Below are 19,376 nucleotides of genomic sequence, written 5' to 3' on the forward strand. Positions count from 1 at the left end.
ACGCGGCCCGGGGCGTGCCACGGAACTGCGTCACGGCGGGGCCGCGGGCCGGGCGGCGCGGCGGGCGGGCACGGGGCGGTGAAATGGAGGGGAGGAGGGGCCCAGCGCCCGGAAAGGATCGGGGAGGGACCATGGCAGAATGGCGACGGGGTGGCGCCCGCGGTGAGTGAGTGCTAGGCGCTGCCGGCCGCGGCGAGCCCTGCACTTTTCTCTAGCCGCCGAGAGTTTTCCTAGGGAAAAACCTGAGCTCTCGGTCCCTGTGTGCCCGCGGGGATGGGCTTCGGCGCCTGGCCTCAGCAGCGCTGGGACCGTGGCTGCCCTTGTGCCTGTATTACTGCTCCCGGGTCATAGCGATCCATGTCTCTATATGTATGTGTGTATACATATATACATACATACGTATATATATGTGTGTGTGTGTGTGTCTGTGTCTGTGTATATCTATCTATCTATCTATCTATCTATATGCATATATATGTCTCTATATGTATATATACGCACATATATGTATATATGTCTCTATATGTATATATGTATAAATATATGTCTCTATATATATGTATATATATGGTGTGTTTGTGTAGATATAATGTATGCATATATATATGTGTATGCATACACAATATATGTGCGTATATATGCATATATGTGTGAATATACGTAGCATATGTGTATACATAGTATGTGCATGTATATAGTATATGCGTAGTCTATATAGCGTATGTGTAATGTGTGGTAAAGGTATGTAGTGTAAATGCATGAATATGTGGTGTATATACAGTGTATAGATATACACACATGTCATATAGTGTTAGGCATAATGGGTGTGTCATAGGGCTGTTTTCTGAGTAAGCACATACTGTATAAAATATAAAAAGTCATATAAAATTCAGCTACTGTTAAAAAAGTAGTGGTATAGGGATGAACATAATGGGGAAACCAGCTGAAGTCAGAAGTTTCAGCAGTGTACCTGTGTGTGCATGGAAATGTTTGTTAGAAGGTAGGTGCAAATTTATTAAACAGTGATAATTCTGTAAAGTGAATTCTTATAAAAATTCCCACAGGAGGAGGTCTCTCCAGGAAGTGTGAATGGTTGGTGAAGGCTGACGTTTCAGGGAGTTGACTTTTCATCCTGAAAAGGGGAGTTACAATGTCTGTGGTACATCGTCTGACAGCGGGATGGCTTGTGGATCATCTCTCTTTCATCAATCAGTGTGGCTATGAGATCTGTGACTCCCTTGCACACCCAGGTAGTGTCACTCACAATACTTCTGTCACATCTACTGAAGACTGTCACAATACCTCTGCTTTTGCTGCCACCCCCACATCAAGTGAAGGTCCTTTTTATGGTCGTGGAGGTGCCGTAGAAACAGAAGGTAAAAGAACAAAAATGAAATACGTGTTTCGGGAGGAGTTCTTTGATATTTCTGAGCCCCATATAGCTGCAGCTTCTGAGGAGCAGCTGCATCAGGGATGCCCTGAGGTGAGTCTGACAGAAATAAAGACCAACAGCAACAAAGAGGAATACCAAGAAGGAGCAAAGGGTCACACTGGAGATTCTCTTGCCTCTGCTAGGAAGGTATGTTCTCTGTAACACAGTAAATTACAGTAATCCCTTGATAAATAATATACTAATACTGTTTTACATACCTGAGTCTTTTTAGGTAGTGTAGAAGAGCGGGAACTTTTGGGGATATTCTTGTGTCCCTCATGTCAGTAATGTGCTTTTTGTGTCTCATAAGTAGTGGATTGCTCCTGAAATCTCCTGACACTGGTTGTGGTCAGGTACACAGTCTGAAGCTGTGGTAGCTGTTGAGATTGTGCAGATTAGCAAGTTGGGAAGGACAGTATGAATTTACTTTCAGTGTTGTTCAGTGCTGTTCCATATGGTCAAAAGAAAATAAGAGTCACATCTCTAAACCAATAAATGTAATCCTGAAGACATAGTTATTTTTTTTCTTTTATTGGTAATCTGCACTTGACAGCTGCCACTTTTAGTATGGGCCCAAAAGAGGCATGAGCACAAACTGTGCACTAGGTACCTTCAGTTCCTAGTGCCATGAATAATTTAAACCAGCTTTAACCTATGTACCTTGTGAATGCCTCCAGCAGGTTAGGTATTTCAGATCTTTTTGCTTATTTGACTTGTACTTGTGATAGAAAAAGAGATGGAAAATTTTTTCTGCTTTTAAAAAGTTAATTCGTAATTCAGGTATGTTTGATTTTTTTCCCTTTTATTTCATCATGGAATGATATGGATTTTGTTGTTGTTGGTTTTTGCCAATTCTGCAGAAACGTAAAAGGAAATGTTTATTCAACCAAGGTGAACTAGATGCTTTGGAATACCATTCAAAGGTAAGTTGGAAAAAAATATTTCTTGCAAGTACACACTATTTGACTTTGGGCCTGTGGAGAGTGGAGGGCATGGTTACAAACAAATTCTGGTTTTGTAGCTTGTTCCACTGGTGCAAAGAAGGAAAGGGAAAGGAAGGTTAATCTTTCCAATCCTTATTTAAATTCATGCTTACAGCGTAAATCTTCTATGTATATACATGTGAAATTGTATCTGAGACATTACAAAGAGCTGGAAGCTGCATTCACGAAGTAACTTGGACTGTTATAGACAACTGAACATTGTGTTGTGATGAGTTGAATATTAGGAATTGGCTGATTTGAAATTGGCAGCATAACCTGTTCTGAAGATCAGCTCCTCAGTGTTTCAGGGTGCTGTGCTGGAGTTACGCAACACTTTGGTGACCAAATGTGCTTCAAGGTATCTTATTCTGCAATTGAAAAAAAAATTAATCCTTCTCTAACATTTTATATTATCCTACTAATGAATTATTGAATTGGAATTCAAGTCTGTGTGCTTATGTAAGTGGTGTACTGATGAAGATGCAACAGAGTTACACTGAAGCATAGTAGTGAATTGTAGAAATGTAATATGTAGGTGATGTTTGATGTGTTCTTACTGCTTTCCCAATAGTGATGCGAACTTGAACTAGGAGCTACACTTGCTTTCTTTTGACAAAGGTTTAGTCATATTGGGCTTTTTGCTTAAATCTGTTCTATTTGAACTACATTTAGATGAGGATGCTTTTTTTCTTTTACATGGCAACAATCTTGTAGTAAACATGCAGCTTGCTGATACAGTGTAGAGGTCCTGTGAGTATTTTTGTGAATGAGCTGTGCATGTGCAGAATCACATTAAAGGAGAAAACTTTGAAGTTTAGCATCAACATGAATATGAAAACGTTAAGGCTAAAATAAAATAATTCAATAATAGAAATAAGGAAAGAAAGGAAGATAAGAAATTTGATGCCTTGGAGGCTTGTGTAACGTTGGTGATATTTGCTGAATATGTGGAAAAGACAGAATTTGGAAAAATCTGTGACTCCAGTTAGCCTCTTGTATGATTCACAGACTAGAAAGTATTGGATTATTACGGTATTTGTGTTATTAAAGGCTATAGCTCTGCAAGTTAACCCAGATTATTTTGGCACTTACTTGTATTTGTCGACTCATCAAAAATAAACCCAAACAATCACAATTTTGTTTTTGCAAGTGAATCTATGAATTTCAGCTGTTGAATCAATTTATGAATTTCAGTCAATGTCAACATAGGGAACAGTACAAATATGCTAAATTCCTTCAGCAGCCATTTGTAAAACCTCCTGCTTTGATTGCTTCATAGTCAAGAGACTGTCCACCTGTGAGTTAACACATGTGTGTAAGAAGGTATAATTTCTATAGATATGTTTATTAATTCTGTTGAAGCAGTATGAACTTTTCTTATCACAAACCTAGGTACTAAAAATTTATGACTCTGTACACTCTGGTATCTAGAGGTGGCACTATTAAATTATTTAAAAAAAACTTTTTCTTCCCCTGCCACTAATTGTAATAAAGTGCATTTTGTAAAACCCCTTGTAATCTTGAAGATTCTGTAATTAGAAGCTTTTGAAACCATGGTATGTATTTGAAACCTTTAATAAAGCCACTGTAACTGACAATGGGCAAATGGATAAACCTACCTCACTGAGAATCAAAAGTCATAAGGGCTCCATGATTTGGAAATAAAATGGGTCTCTAAATTTTGTGAAGGGGAGGTGCTAACTCCCTAGCAGGTGAATGACAGTGTATATACATCCAAGACTCATGTCATCATGACTAACTAGGCTATTTGAGATGTTTGCCACTTAGGACTAAGTTGCAAAAATCAAATTCAGATACTTTAATTTGTTTTACTGATTGTACTTCTGTATGACTGTAAAATGCATAAAGTGTTGTTTTATGAAGTGAATTGAAATGTGAAAAATGACTGATTTTTAGATCCCAGTATACATTTCAATTAAAAAGATGTTCACTGGCACAGTAACTTGAAATTAAATTAGAATTTTAAATTAAACTTCAGATAATTGCTTTGAAATTTGTGTTTGGTTGAAACAATGATATTCCACATCTGTTGTCTGAAATGTGTTATTCAGTTTCTCCCTCTTTCTTTCTCCAGCCTTCTAATTTTCCAACTTTACCAAAAAATGAAAATCAACAACAGAAGTTAGCATGATGTCCTGGTTTTGGCTGGGATAGAGTTAGTTTTCTGCTTGGTAGCTGGACAGCTAATGCAGAGTTGGAGTGGGAGTGCTGAAAATGAAGAGTAAACCTAAGACTTTTTAAAAGCCCCAGAGTCAACATATTGGATGCTAAAGGTAGACGTGTTGCCCAAATGTCTGCACCCAGCTGCAGCTACTTTGTCCCTTCCAGCCTGGTCAGGATAGATCAGGAAACATCAAAGATTCTCATTTTGTGTTTAGCATGAGGATAATGTTGAGAGCAACAATTCAGACAACAGTGTGTTAAGCTGTGCTTACCCTAAGTCAAGGAGTTTTTAGTTTCCCATGCTCTGCCAGTGAGCAGGTACACAAAGGAAGCTGGGAGGGAGCATGGCCAGGACAGGTGACTCGAATTGGCCAGAGGGATATTCCATGCATAGGATATCATGCTCACTATACATGATGGGAGTTGGCCAGGAGCCATGGATTTGCTACAAAGGGATGGGCTGGACATCAGTCAGTAGGTGGTGAGCAATCTTACTGTGGGTCAGTCGTTTCTCTTGTGCCATTCTTCTCTCTCTGTCCCGCTTTTCAATAATAAAAATAATAATTTTTTAGTTTCAGTTTTTAAACTGATCTTATAGTAGCCCATGAGGTTTGCTTTTTTCCTTGGATTCTTCTCCCCAATAGGGATTGGGAGGCATGTGGTGTGAGTAAATGGCTGTGTGGTACTTGTTTGCCAGCTGGGGTTAGACCAAGACACATGCCTTATTATAATGCATTTGTAGCTTTTGAGCCAGTGATCTCAGTAATTGGCAAGGATCCTTTTCCCTGCCTGCAAATTGAAAATGTTTTTATTTTAGTTGCATTCCCTGGTCAAGCAGATGCTTGAAAGATCTTTTATTTTTTCCTTTGTTTTTTTTTTTGGTTTTTTTCCCTTTGGTCACCATACAGGTCAGGAAGCTCATTTGGGAAGGGACTTTGCATTTAGTCCAAGAGGGACTCAAAAGTGGTTTTCTTCACCGAACTACTGCAAAACTGAGTTGCAGGAAGAATAATATTCCTCAGCGCATTGTCTGTGGCTTGGCGGAATTATGTGAAATGGCAAAGCAGTTTCCAGCTGTTGATGAAAGTGACCATCAAGCTGTACATGTGCTAGAGGAGGAAACCTCCAGTGCAGACCAGGACCTGCTTTCATGTGTTATGGAAAACAGCTCAAACTGTGCAAAAATAATTATGTTAATGGGGCAGAAATACTTGGTACCACCAAAAAGCAGTTTCCTCTTATCTGATATTTCATGTTTACAGCCCCTGCTGAACTGTAAGTATCTTTGGGTGTTATAATTTATCCCTTTTCTCCTGCCCAAGAAGGGCAGTTAATGTCAAGATGACTCAATGAACAGATTTTAACATACAGCATCACACTGATAGCAAATGCTGCTGCAGGCTTTCAAGGTGATATTTCTAACTTGGTGCAAATAGGTAAGGATGTTCAAAGTAACGTTGAGTGGGTAGGAAATCATATCATGAGGGGATTATGTATCTCCAGGAGACTCCTTTAAAAATCTCAGCCAAAATACAGGAGTTTGTGAGTGTGTTCTGAGCCGCTGTCAGCATAGAAGTCACGTAAACACATTGAATTGGGACTAGCTGTGCTGTTGGGTCCCTGTCCCACAGGATGAGCCTTTAGCATAGGTAGGTCCATGCTGCTGCTGAAGTGGTGCTCCTGCTGTCTTGATTTTTAGCTAGATTAAACCATGAGGGAGGGATGAGATAATGCACCATAAAGCAAATGTTCACTTAGAGACTCATCCTGTACAGGGGCAGGGTCTTTTTAGATTGGAATAAACTGGTCGTGGAACAAAGCCCAGTGTCCCCCAGGGAAGATAACAGTTTGAGAGGCCGTTGCACCCAGATGGAGGGCAAGACCAAGACCAGCAGTAGCAAGCATGATTTGACTTTTCAGCTTCTATGTTTCACAGCTGAGAGTATTGGCTTATGGAAAAAACAGTGACAGGGAAATGGGGGGATTTTAGAATAATCAAGTCCTCTGTAGAAATAGATCAAAAGCTATCCAAGGCACTGTTCCCAGCCCTGAGCTGACAGCATGCCTCAGTCTTCAGTGCCATTCCAATAGCTTTCAAACTGACCTTTATTATTATTATTATTACTATTATTTTTATTACTATCAGTCACAGGTAGGCTTTTTTTCCTGTAAGACAGACAGTCTTACAGGAACGATGTTGCCGGTGAGCAAGAGCTGGGCATTACTGCTCTATCCTCTAATCAGTAATTTTAGATTTTTTAATTGCACATGAGAAGAGAGGAAACATATGTAATTTAGATGTTATTTTTTTTTAATTTTGCGTTTTATTGAGAAGATATTCAGGAGGTAGAATTTTACTATCTAAATAATAATTTTATGTTTAAAGTCCAAAATCTATCTAGCTAGCTGTTTTCATCTGTAGGAAAGAAAGAAGATTATTATCATTCTGCTACCACTCTGCACAACTGACCATTTAAGATTCTCCAAAGAGTTACAGAGCAGACCAAGAAATCTGAGCAAATGGTTTTGAAATAAGCAACAGTAAATATTAACATAATGCCCTGACTGTAGACTATTTTTCTGAGTAAGTTTGCTGTCCATTTAAATTATTATTTTTCATCTTCCCTTTCACCTGCCAAAAGAAAAGTAATTCTTGCTGGTCAGTCCACTGTAAGGATAACACCTTGGGTGTTAAATGAATAAGGTGTAGTAATCACATTTCATGAACATCAAATACTAAGCTGTTGTTCTTACCATCAGGCTCAATGAAAGAACATTCTCTGGAGAAATAAAATTGAGGAGTTCTGTTTTTTCATGGGTGTGTTCTTCTATCCTCCAGCTAAAGTAAGCTTAGCTGCTCCCATGAAAACTCCTTCTGTTCTTTTACTCTTGTTCATTGATTCCCATTTTATACACTATGTCTAGCTATCTGTCTCTCTTTACCTCCAGTAGTGGAAAACAGTTTTCTAGGGCTGGCTTGAAGCTCTGCATGTCCCTGTTGGCCTAATAAAAGATCAAACAAGAAAGGAATCTTGCATTCAGGACTGTAGCTTTTCACTCAGCTGGGTGCTGTATGGCATGGTTTCTGTTGGGAAACTTGGAAGAATTTTTATTTTTGAGACTTACACTTTGATATCCTATTTTTTTTTCTTTAATTTCTTTAATCTTGCCAGACAAGAAAAAATATGATGTAATTGTGATTGATCCACCATGGGAGAACAAGTCTGTTAAGAGGAGTAACAGGTATGTTTTATAGCAAAATCAAACTTTGTCCTCATAGCTTACAGAGGGTAATTAACATTTTAATATACTGATCCAATCCAGGACCAATATAATTGTGAGACTGTAGCTCAAACTTGTAAATATTTTGACACATGCTTACCTTCAAATCTATGAACTGTCTTCAGTATTTCACTGAAGTGTGTTGGATACTTGACATACAAAATATTTGCAAGAGTAGATCTTAAATTATCTAGCTGGTGAGAGAATGTTAGACCTTTACCAAGAAAGTATGGATTCCGCTGTTCTGTAGGGCTTGGATCATGCACATATTAGTTTGTAATTAATAGGGTTACTTCAGTGGACATAAAGCTAGATAAATGTGTAAGTATTTCTAAGACTGAAATCTTGCTCACAAGTTTGAGTGGGTTTTTATTTAATTTGAGGTGTAACTTAAGCTTCAGTCTAATGTTTAGAAGAATGTAATAATGCAGCAGTAAAATCCTCTAGTGCAATAGGAACTCTGAGTACTGTAGTTTATGAAGTCATTAACTTAAATTTTTATGGGCTTCCTTCACTGCTGAGGAACATCATGTTTAGGCCAGTGGAGTCCTCTTGATTACCATAGAATTGTATCTTTTTGAAAGAAAGGTAGACAGCAAATGTGGTCTTACAACTTTTTAGAATAAAGTTCACTGTAGCTTTTGATGCTTGTTATGAAGACATAATTTGAAGATGTAGAGACTGATGAGTAGGCTTTCCTTTGAAAGCCCTTTAGAAACCTCTGTAAACTCTCATTCAGAAGTGTCTTTCTTGAGCTTATAAGGTACTCGGAGAAGAATTGTAGTTACTAGCATAAGTTAGTCACCAAGATCTCTTCTCCGTCATGAAATAAAGGCAAAAAGTGGAGGAGCTATCACTGCTTATAATTATCTTGTTGGCAGTTAATCATTGTGAAGCATTGCTCATCTGGGTGAATCTTTTCTCCTCTGGACAGTCTAGTCCAGGAGGTATTTGGATTTTGTCCTTGTTTACTGTTTCTCACTGTAGCATTGTGTAGGGTTCTGGGTACCCACGTGGTGGCTGCTGATTTTCATTAGGCAGTGTGCCAATATTTTTGGTGCTGCAATGTGTAGGTTGCATGAGCTGCAGTTTATTCATAGTGTAGAATTGCATCATGAAAGAAAAGTGGTAGAACAGGATAGGATGTGGAAAGCATCCTGGATTCTCCGGTGGAGCATTCAGTTATCTCAGAAAGGTGCTGAATGGTTTTGAAGAAGCTAGAAGACTTCTACCATGGCTAATAATTTAAAAAAATGAACAACTTGTGAAAATAGTTGGAGAAGTTATTATCTCTAATGACCTTTTCTCTTGCCATTCAAATTAGCGTGCCTCATCATTTTCATTCAGAAGAGAGTTTATTATGAGAAGTGAATAGTATTACATTGCCTAAGAAGCTTCTGTTCACTGAATAGCTTTGTTCTGACACAAAGATGATAATATTGAGTTACATCTGATAGTTCTTAAATGAAACATGTGTTTCTAAACTTCAGAGTCGCAACTGATATTGCTTCATTTCAAGGGATAGTGGAAATACATAGTTCAAGGTTCTACTCAGTAATACATTTGTACATACACTAATGATTTTATACACAATCTCTCAGAATTGTCCACTGGGTGTCAGTCTTGAACTATTTTTATGACTTAGATTGTCAGGAGATAATTCTTGAAGTGACTGGTCTGTGTAATTTTTATCCATTTGTTTTGCTTTGTAATTTTTATGTTTGGTGTATGCTAATTTGCTTTCTCACTTTATTGTCATAGGTACAGCTACTTGTCTTCATGGCAAATCAAGAAGATTCCTGTACCAGAATTAGCTGCTCCAAATTGTCTTGTAGTCACATGGGTGACTAATAGACAGAAGCACCTACGTTTTGTTAAGGATGAACTTTATCCTCACTGGTCAGTGAAAACACTTGCTGAGTGGCACTGGGTAAAAGTAAGTTCTCAATTTATTTTGTTGATTTCTTGGAGACTGAGAAGACTTGCACTATGACACTTTGTGTTCTTCTAATTTGTCTGTTTACTGTCATTTGCTTCTGTATTTGAAAGCTGTGATATCATCACTATCCTCCTTTTTATAAAGGAAAAGATCTTGGAAAAATATGGTATATTAAAATTTTCTACTGTATATTTTTAACTCTTTTGTCAGGTTACTACAACTGGAGAATTTGTGTTGCCTTTGGATTCTTTGCACAAAAAACCATATGAAGTTCTCATATTGGGGAGAGTTCAGGGAGATGTGAAGGAAGCCTTAAGGTATGTCCAGATATTTATGGTAAATGTCTTTTTTTTGCAGCTGCTAGGATTCCCTTTGTATGTATCACTTACTCATAATGCAATATCCCAAAACCTCCTGACTAATTTTGGACCTAAAGATAGCCTTATTAGCTTTGGAATAAGAGAGTGCCTTAATGAGATTAAAGAATGGAACCCCCTGTTTGTTCCTTGCATCTGCTGTCTTGAGAAACTGTCTTGGATAAAAGCTTTGTGGACAGGGCTTCCTTTGCTGACAGGTTCTCTTGGACCACAAGTCCTTGGCACAGGCTGATGCCATTTTGGGGATGCTGCTGTTTTCCACGCATAACGACCTACAGAACTTCATTGTTAGTTCTCAGTGGCTTTGCATGGCTATTGTAAACCATGTTTTGTCCAAAGCCTCAGTGATAAATTCTCATTTTATATATTACGTTTGAGCAACATTTAACTCCATTGGACTACCCTGAAGTTTGTGAATGAACATTGTGTGTTATCTCCCATCTGAAATTACTCTGCAAGAGCTGTAGCATCAGAATGGATTAACATTCATTCTCACAATTATTTTCTTTTCTGATTTATATGACAGGAAATCTGAAGGTATTCTTCCAATTCCAGAGCATCAGTTAATTGTCAGCATACCCTGCAGTCTCCATTCACATAAACCTCCTCTTGCTGGTATGTTTTGGTTTTTTTGCCTAATGTTTCTGTAGCACAGTGGTCTTGAATGCCTCATTATGGGATGTACCTAGAAATGCCTTAATTTCCCATCTGTCAAGCAATTTTACTTAACAGAACTTGTGATTCCTCTAAAAGCGTTCTGAAGCGCCTCAGTCTTGGTTTCAGAAAATTAATGTGAAAACTAGAACTTCAAGTAGTACTGTGTGAACATTTTGGGTGGATGTAGAAAAAACGTTGCCTTTTTCAAAATTATCTTTTAAATACTGCAAAACCAGTTTTGCATGAAGTTGTGACAAATGACCTAAAGTGCCTTGTAAGGGAGAGAACTTTGGGAATACATAAAATAGGAAAGCAGAAACCTCCTTCTTTATAATGTCATTCTAAAATAAATGTTTACATATCTGCATGAATTGATTATATGCCTGTAGTACAATTATGCCTTTAAATCCAAAAACTTAACTATTTTAAGACTGCTAACAAGAGGCAGCAAATAAGGCATGCCCTGCTTGTTTCTGAGGAGTTGTATTTCATTCATTGAAATTGATGCAGTAATTCCAGACAGCCAGTTGGTGTGGGTATAAATTCAACTTTTTAGAGCTAGGCCAAAGAATTGTTCTGAAGCACTTCTACTAATTTCGTCAATAGAAAGTGGTACTTCTTTCATCATTACAGCACCTTAGAACTTTACAAGGCTGTGGTAAGAAATATATTTAATACCTCTCACAAAATCAATGTCATCCTCCACCAAGGGGGAAGCTCGTGATGAGTCTGCACATATTCCAGGTGTTTTGTATTCACGTTAGAGAAGGCAGATAGAAGAAATGTTTGATGCTCTTGGAGAGGAAAGGTGTGTCACACTTTGCTTTGCTGATATGCTTTCCTTTTTCTCTTCCCAAGGGGTAGAACTACTTTTGGTCTGAACAATTTTTGTACCTCCAGGGATGCTCTAAAATCTGTGTCTGGGGGTTTGCATTTATTAAATTGCCATATATATATATCTACATACACACATACACACACACCTGTTAAAAAACTAGTAGGAAGGACATACTTTGGATAGCTAAAAATAGAAAAAAAAGGCAGTTCTAGGAGGATCTTTTTGCCACCCCGAAGCCACATCTTTAAGAATTAGGGCTAGAGCAGGCAGTATATGAGTTGATTTAAGCTAATGAACAGTGGGATGGATATTTATGAGGCTGTCATCTAGGATCTCTTTAGCAAGCCAATACTTAGCAGCAAACTTGGACACAGACAGGAAACTTGTGAGGCATCCAAGTGTGCAAACCAGCAGTTTGGATGTATTATAGAAAATTTTAGTGCAACAATGGTCCTCGGAACAATTAATTTGTAGGGCAGAATCTAGAAACCATATTGGAGAATACTTTATAAATTATAACCCTGAGTAGACTTCAAAAGAAACTATCCATTCTAATTTCTTGTGTATATTTCTTGAGTCTTCACTTGAGTGATGGGATCTGATAACATTGTGCAGCATTTGTTTTTCTCTTAGAAAAAATGAACTGGCCGTGGAGCAATATTAATGATTTAAAAGTTTTCTGTGAAAATGCACGTATATCCTACAGTTTTTTTGGTAGGTCTGTGCAGAATATGGTTATGTAATAAAAAGGTAGACTGTAAAGCAAAAGCTGATTGCTGATGCTTTGACTTCTGTGCTGTACAAGATGGTGCTTTCATGACCAGGCAATATTCTCAAGCAGCCAGTAGGGAGCAGCTGAGCTACATCCTAGAGGGGCTCAGAAGAAATTCGAACCGAAGCAGAGATTTGGCAAGGGGGGGAGAAGGACACTTGATGAGTCACACACATTCTTTATGCTTTGTTTAAGTAGTTACAAAGCCAAAAATATTAGTATTTACTGATGCTGTCGGGCACTTTGTTTCTTATTACAACAATAAAGGTTGTATGTTGGTACATATGTAGCCACTTAATGACTGATTATAAGAGTTTATCTCTCTGGGGGAAGAGAAAGATGTAAATTAAAGTAAGCCATCAAAAAGAGATGTTTGTGTTTCTACAGTGCATTTAACCATGAAATTGCAACTGTAGGGGTTTTTGGTGATGCATATGCTGTGTTCAGTGCTTAGAGCTCTAATATGTCATTGTGGATGTACTTAAGCTGCTTTATGCAAATGTGTTAAAATCAAATTTTATTACTCCAGGTTTTGATTCAAATAACAGCAGGTTTTCTTCCTAATTCAATTCAATGGTGCTCTTAGAGAGCACAGAAGATACTCTGTTACAGATATGTATGAAGTTCTACATAACTTCACATCACCTTTTTTCCTTTTCCTGTATTATAGGTTGTTCTTATTACAGCCATTGCTCTTCCAGTTTTTAAGTATATGCATTTCTTGTTAGAAAATAACACTGTTGTGTAGGAGTTTGCCTAAAAGCACTGGAATTAATTCTTGGCTATGTTCTAACCAATTTGCATATATTCAGCAGAGCTGTGCAATGAGGAATCATGGGAGGTCCCTCCTCCTGTAGAAATGATGGCTTATTAGGCCATGTTACAAAGGTTTTCTTGGAACCAAAAAAAGTAAATGCCTTTTGTTTCCTAATGGGCCTTGTCAGCCCTTGCTGTAAGACTAATTGATTGGTGCATCAGCATCTAGGTTTAACTTAAAGTTCAGGAAAGATGCAGTGCTGTAAAGCCATCTTTGAGCTGGATTTCAGATTGTTTTCTGGTCCAGGGTTTAGACAAACTGGGCAATAAGGACCTCTATGTTGCAAACTATTTTGAAGGGTTGTTTTAAACTGAGAAAACTTATGCTTTGTGCTTTGCATGGCTCACTGATCTAGCAATGAAAAAGCAGACAGTTATTTTCACTTTATTTATCCAATTTGTCAATGCAGAACCTGCTTTTTAGGCAGTGGAAGTCCAAAAATAAGGAGAAAGTGTTGCTTGTTTCAAAGACAATTCTTTATCTCATTTGAACATTTTTAGGAGCATGAATATTCAATATGTGTCTGGGATTAGGAGTATGCAGATGTGTCAAGTCTCCTGCCTGGGCACTGGATCGTGCTTCAGAGTGAAATGAGTTTTCTGGAGCTGTTGTGTCTGCCAGCTGGCTTTGTGCTTGCTTCAGTGTCCTAGGGCATTAGGTGCTCAAGTATAAGTGCCTGACTTGCTGTCATACTGTTTGTGACACCTGCAAGTGGTAAAGAATAGGCTGTTTGTCATCTATTTAACCTGTTTCTTGTCAGTGGTATCTGTAAGTGGATAGAAGTAATTGTGTTCTGCGTTTTGTTTGTCAATCTATTTCTTTGGTAGAAAACCTCAATATTTGACTTTTCTAATGATGGAACTCCTGTAAGTTGTTTTCAGAGGAAAAAATCCCCAAAGGTTTGCTTGAGGGCTGCAGATCAGATCCATGTGTGTTAAGATATCCTGCTGGTGATGTAAAGGTCTGAAAAGAAGACATAATTTGTAACTTGAACACTGATCTTTCCTATTTGAAGGAAACCAGTGTCATGAGATTTTAACCCAACAAAATTCAGCTCTTTTGGTATGGTAATTTCATTGCAGTGCAAGTTACTGCCTGATGGGATTATGTAAATGCCTACAACCTAGCAATGAAGAATCATACTATAATGTGGTCTCAAATTATATGTAATATGTATCTTTTTTTAAAAAAGCCCTCTAAGTTTAAAAAGATGCTGTCTTTGCCAGAAGGAGAGGAGGAGAGTCCTGTGACTTCCTTTTTAAATTATAGAACCAAATTGATAGAAAGACTGGCACATGTTTCCTGCTTCTGCTGAACTGATTGGTTTCTTGGCTACCCTTTTTTTGCTTTCTGGTGAACCAGTCCTTTGAGGCTGGTTGAATCTCCAAAGTGTGCTTTTCAAATTTGTTCTTTTAGGCATGAAAGTTTTTGGTGCCTAACAAAATTTCTTTGGATTACTGAATTTAGTGCTATGATGATAACTTGTGAATTTTAAGGTCTACCACCTCTCTGGGCAATCTGTTCAGTGTTTCAGCACCCTCACTGTAAACAATTGTTTCCTTATATCTAGTCTGAACTGATCGTGTTTTAGTTTAAAACCTTTATCCCCTGTCCTATTGCTGCAGGCACTGCTAAAATAAGCTTGTTGCCTTCTTTCTTATAGGCCCCATTTAAGCATTGAAAAGCCACAATAGGGTCTCCCTGGAGCCTTCTCATCTTCAAGATGAACAACCCCAACTCTCAGCTTGTCCTCCTACGAGAGGTGCTTCAGCCCTCTGATCAAATTGTCAGCAAATTATGCACAAGAAATTCTTATCTTAATGGAGCTGTGAAAAGAACAATAAATTTTACCACTTTTTTATTATGATGTGTTTGCAAAATGGTATTAAGCAGCTACTCATAAGTGGTGTCTAATTAGATGAACACCCACAACACCAAACAGTGCATGAGTTTTCTGTCAGAACGTACATTTTCCTCTAAACTTCCCAGACTCTTCTCTGCAAATGCTAGATTTGTTTAAACATTTTATCTTGCCTCTAAAAGAAGCAGGTTTTTGGAATAAGATTCCTTCTGGTAGCAGTATTTCTTGGATTAAAAGCTGCCTTGATGATAACCCATCTGAGACATTCATGTAACATTTGCTGAAGATTTGAAGGCGAATAGATTTTTATGCCATGCCAAAATACAATAAAGCCTGGAAACACCTATTAAAAATATTTACAGAAAAGTTTTTAATGTATTGGAGCTTTGGAAAAAGTGATCATGTAGGTAGGAAAATCATCTTGGCTTGGCTAACACTAGAAAGTTAAGTGAGTGCTCATCTTTCTGCAACAGGAGCAATCCATGACCTGATCAGCTTGAGTCTCACATAGGGCATCTGTGGCTGGCAAACTTGATGCAAAAAGTCAGTACTTGGATTGCACAAAAAACCCAAAAAACAAACAACCAAAAAACAAAAAACAAAACAACCAAAAAAAAAACCCCACCAAACATTTCCTGTTATACTTTGGTGTATGTTGACTGGATGTATTTTTGCTTTCTGCAGTAATCATATCTGAAGAGACTGAGTGAAGCAGCAAAATGTTGGCCTTATGAGCTGTATTTTTAAGGGACAGAGATTCAGAATTCACTGGCATATCTGATGTAAAAATGACCAACATATCCTTTGGAAAGGGATATGTTTCCATAATTTTTCTTCTTTTATCTTCAGCAGCAAAACAAAAAACCTAACGTGCAATTTTTAGCATAGATAAGTTTTTCAGTCTTTCTGCCTTCTCTCTGTTGGGTGCTCCTTAAACCTTTGCTTTTCTTATGATTTTGTACACAATGTTTTTGTAGCTATTTCATAAAATCTAGTTAAGGAGTTGCTTGAACCAGCCACAGACTAAATGGCTCTATATGACAAGTAACACATTTAACAATAAACTCTTTGCAATAACACTTTTCAAGCAAAATGCAAGATCTTTTTCTGTCACTCCAAGAATAGCAGTCATCATCAGTGACACAGTTGATGCTAATGACAGGTGACTTTATATTTGGATTTAGGCAGCAAAAATGCCTAACTTTAAAAGAAATTTATGTTACTGAATAACAGTAACAGTTATAGAAATATCTCTTCAGCTGCCAGGTTGATATTGGGGGAAAAAATAGTTCCTGCATTTTTATAGCACTTTTAGTGCTATACTTATTTAACTGGTGTTACTTTTAACAGTTGTCATTGCAAAAATACTTTTATCCACTTTAAGGTACAGAGGAAAAGAGGATGTGATCTTAATTAAGAAAAGGATTATTTATTTATTTATTTATTTATTTAAGTATTGCCCTCATGTTATTGGGGGTAAGTGAGGCTTTAGTAGGTGATTGCTTGATACTAGTAAAAAAATTCAGAACTCATCTATGTAAAGGCTGAAATAAATCCTCCTTCCCTTTCTCTAAATGAAAACCAATAAATCAAGGCTATTGAAGGCCTTGACAATATTTTTCAGAATCTCAAGGGCATTTATTTAAAATTACTTTCTCACTATAAATAGTCCAGCTGTTTGATGAAACCTCTGAAATTAATTTGCTGTCTCTCCCTTTTTTAATGAAACATTCATTTTTTTCATCTACTAGCATCACAGGGGAGGTTTTACTTTTTTACTATTGTTGTTTGTACCATTGTCATTGTTGTTGTCTTTGTTTTTTTTCTCTTGCACAGCAGTTCTGGCAGAGTTCATCAAGCCGGATGTGGAATGCTTGGAGTTGTTTGCTCGCAACCTACAGCCTGGCTGGACCAGCTGGGGAAATGAGGTCTTGAAGTTTCAGCACATTGATTATTTCACTCTTCTGCAGAATGAAAACTGAGCTGGATCTTAGACATCTATGCCTTCTGAAATTCCACATCTTCCCAGGGGGCTCTTGAACTAAGCTTTATTACTGATGGTGCACCTAAAGGCAACAGAAATAAAACCAATTGCATTTTAGTTAGAATTCTTTAAGTGACAAGATATCTGTTTAATGCTATGTCCCCTCTGTGCAAGGTCATCCCTTATTTTGATCATCTGAACATATTTAGGTACTGATTTTGTTATCAAAAATCAGTGAAGATAAAACTCCTTAACAGCAGGGGTAGCATTAAGAAGCAGGCATTCTTCTTTTGGCCAGATGCATGAGGAAGTATCTTCTCTGAAATACTGTGTATGCTGATTACAGAGAAGGCTCCTGTTTATATACTGTATTTTTTGCATACACATTCATTGGCCTTTCTGAATAACCTACAGATGATGATAATTTCCCCAAAATCATTAACGTATGTTCCCTCCCCTTTGCAAACGTGTTCTTCTGTACCAGGGGTTTCTTTGGTGATTCCTGGTGGTCAGCCACCCCAAAATCATATTTGACCATCCAATGAACTGGTAAAAAGTTGGCATAACTGGGCTGGTTTCTCTGCAGTTTTCCTTCTTGGTCGATGTTTAACATGACCCTAGAGAATAAGCATTTTGTTATTCTATAGGCTTGTGGTTTTTGAAGAATAATTATAGTAATCCACCAGGTTAATATGGTGGGTTAAAACAATTTTTCATCTGCCAAAAATATTAGAGCGTAAGTTCCTCCCTGTTCTTTTTAAACGTCAAGAAAAGAAAGATACTTTAAAGTATTCTCACTGAAGCTATCAAATCTGAGCTAATTGCACATTGCTAGTGCTGTACTGTAGCTGTTGTGCTATTTTTAAAGAATTATAATGTATTGTTTTTCAAGAGACAATGGAAGTAAACAATTCTGAATGATGCATGTTTTCTTAAAATTTTTTTTTCAAAACAATTGGTTTTGAACTAAAATAGTTATGAAAGCAGTGTATCTTCCTACATATTTGTTTGTGTCTGTCTGCCTCAGGGAAAATAAACAGAGAAGTTCTTATATTTATTGGTGCATGAATTCTTGACTGACCATATTCTATGTAAATTATACTTTTAAAACAATTGGCAATTCTGTTTTGTGTATATGGTATTAATTTTTTGACTACATTGTAAATAATCAGTCTAAACATCTTAAAAATTCTGAAATTATAACAGATTATATGTATTTTTTAAAAAATTCTTTCCTTATGTTCTGGAACATTATAAAGCCATGCCAGTGAGCTGCATTTTTCAGCTAACAAAAAAATGATCCCTTAAAAAAATATTAAAGAATGGTACACTTTGTGTATCCTTTGCTGTGCTTAGACTTACTTTGAAAAATACAAACAAAACGTAATGAGGCCTCTGCGACTTACTCATTTATACAGGCAAACATGCTGGACAAACTGATTTTCCTGATGGCAGGTTCTTGGATTCTGACTGTTTGTAACAGAGAATAAAATACATTATCTAACTTCTTTACCTTCATTTCCATTTTGGTAGCTTGCTGAGTTGTGAAGACTTTTAAACTTCAAATGTTAGCAGTGTAGCAGAGTATTTTTTGATAATTTTGTAATAAAAATGAAAATAAAAACTTGTGTCTTTTTTGCAGACTCCGTTTCTATATTACCGTTCAATTCCATGTTTTGCCTATTGGAGCAGTGGAGTTAATTAAACAAGGAAAATTCTTTTTTCTCCCTCCCCCAACAGTTAAACATATACTCAAAATAAGTAAATAATGTAGCAGTTGAAGTAGTTACCCAGGAAAACATTTCTTGCTGCATGATTTTATTTAGTCTGTGTTTTAAACTGTCAGTATGCAAGCAATCTTACCTACAGCTACAAGGGATAGAAGGTTCTTTATTTGATTTTAGTTTTATAAGACATTCCCTACTTGGAGCTTCTGCTTTCCCAGTCAGAATTGCCCTGCCCTCCCAAGATTCTCTCATCCAGTACTAAATGGTGTATGGGACTCAAGCGTGGAATAAATGATAACTGCTGCAGTTATCTTGTTTCCCCTTTGTGCTCTGCAAAACAGCACAAGAAATGACGATGTTGTCTGTTCCACATCTGCTGCTATGAACAACTCCAGATTATTTTTTAAATTCCAAATAAAAGATGAACAATCTTAGCGATCAGGAAGCCACTTTTCTCCTTTGAGCTAAGCAACAGAACCCTTCTAGGGGAATAACCTTCTTTAGGCTGGTTAGGAATTGATGA

General features: G+C 37.4%; 1 protein-coding gene across 3 annotated transcripts; it reads left to right on the forward strand.

The window, feature by feature from the left end:
• Positions 1-41: 41 nt before the first annotated feature.
• On the forward strand, positions 42-18,767 carry METTL4 (methyltransferase 4, N6-adenosine). Of its 3 annotated transcripts, none has more exons than XM_002193281.6 (9): positions 42-162; positions 1,065-1,579; positions 2,293-2,355; positions 5,508-5,874; positions 7,773-7,842; positions 9,643-9,817; positions 10,031-10,137; positions 10,724-10,812; positions 16,979-18,767. In XM_002193281.6, exons 2-9 carry the CDS (start codon positions 1,151-1,153, stop codon positions 17,122-17,124), a joined length of 1,446 nt encoding a protein of 481 aa, XP_002193317.3. In that variant the 5' UTR covers positions 42-162; positions 1,065-1,150; the 3' UTR covers positions 17,125-18,767. The 3 variants fall into 3 exon arrangements, with proteins under 3 accessions (XP_002193317.3, XP_030121918.2, XP_072780656.1); XM_030266058.4 differs by having other exon boundaries at positions 16,982-17,903; XM_072924555.1 differs by lacking the exon at positions 42-162 and adding an exon at positions 346-369 and having other exon boundaries at positions 16,979-17,903.
• The last annotated feature ends 609 nt before the right edge of the window (positions 18,768-19,376 follow it).

This window comes from Taeniopygia guttata, chromosome 2 (assembly GCF_048771995.1).
Source record: "Taeniopygia guttata chromosome 2, bTaeGut7.mat, whole genome shotgun sequence".
Classification (NCBI taxonomy): Eukaryota; Metazoa; Chordata; class Aves; order Passeriformes; family Estrildidae; genus Taeniopygia; species Taeniopygia guttata.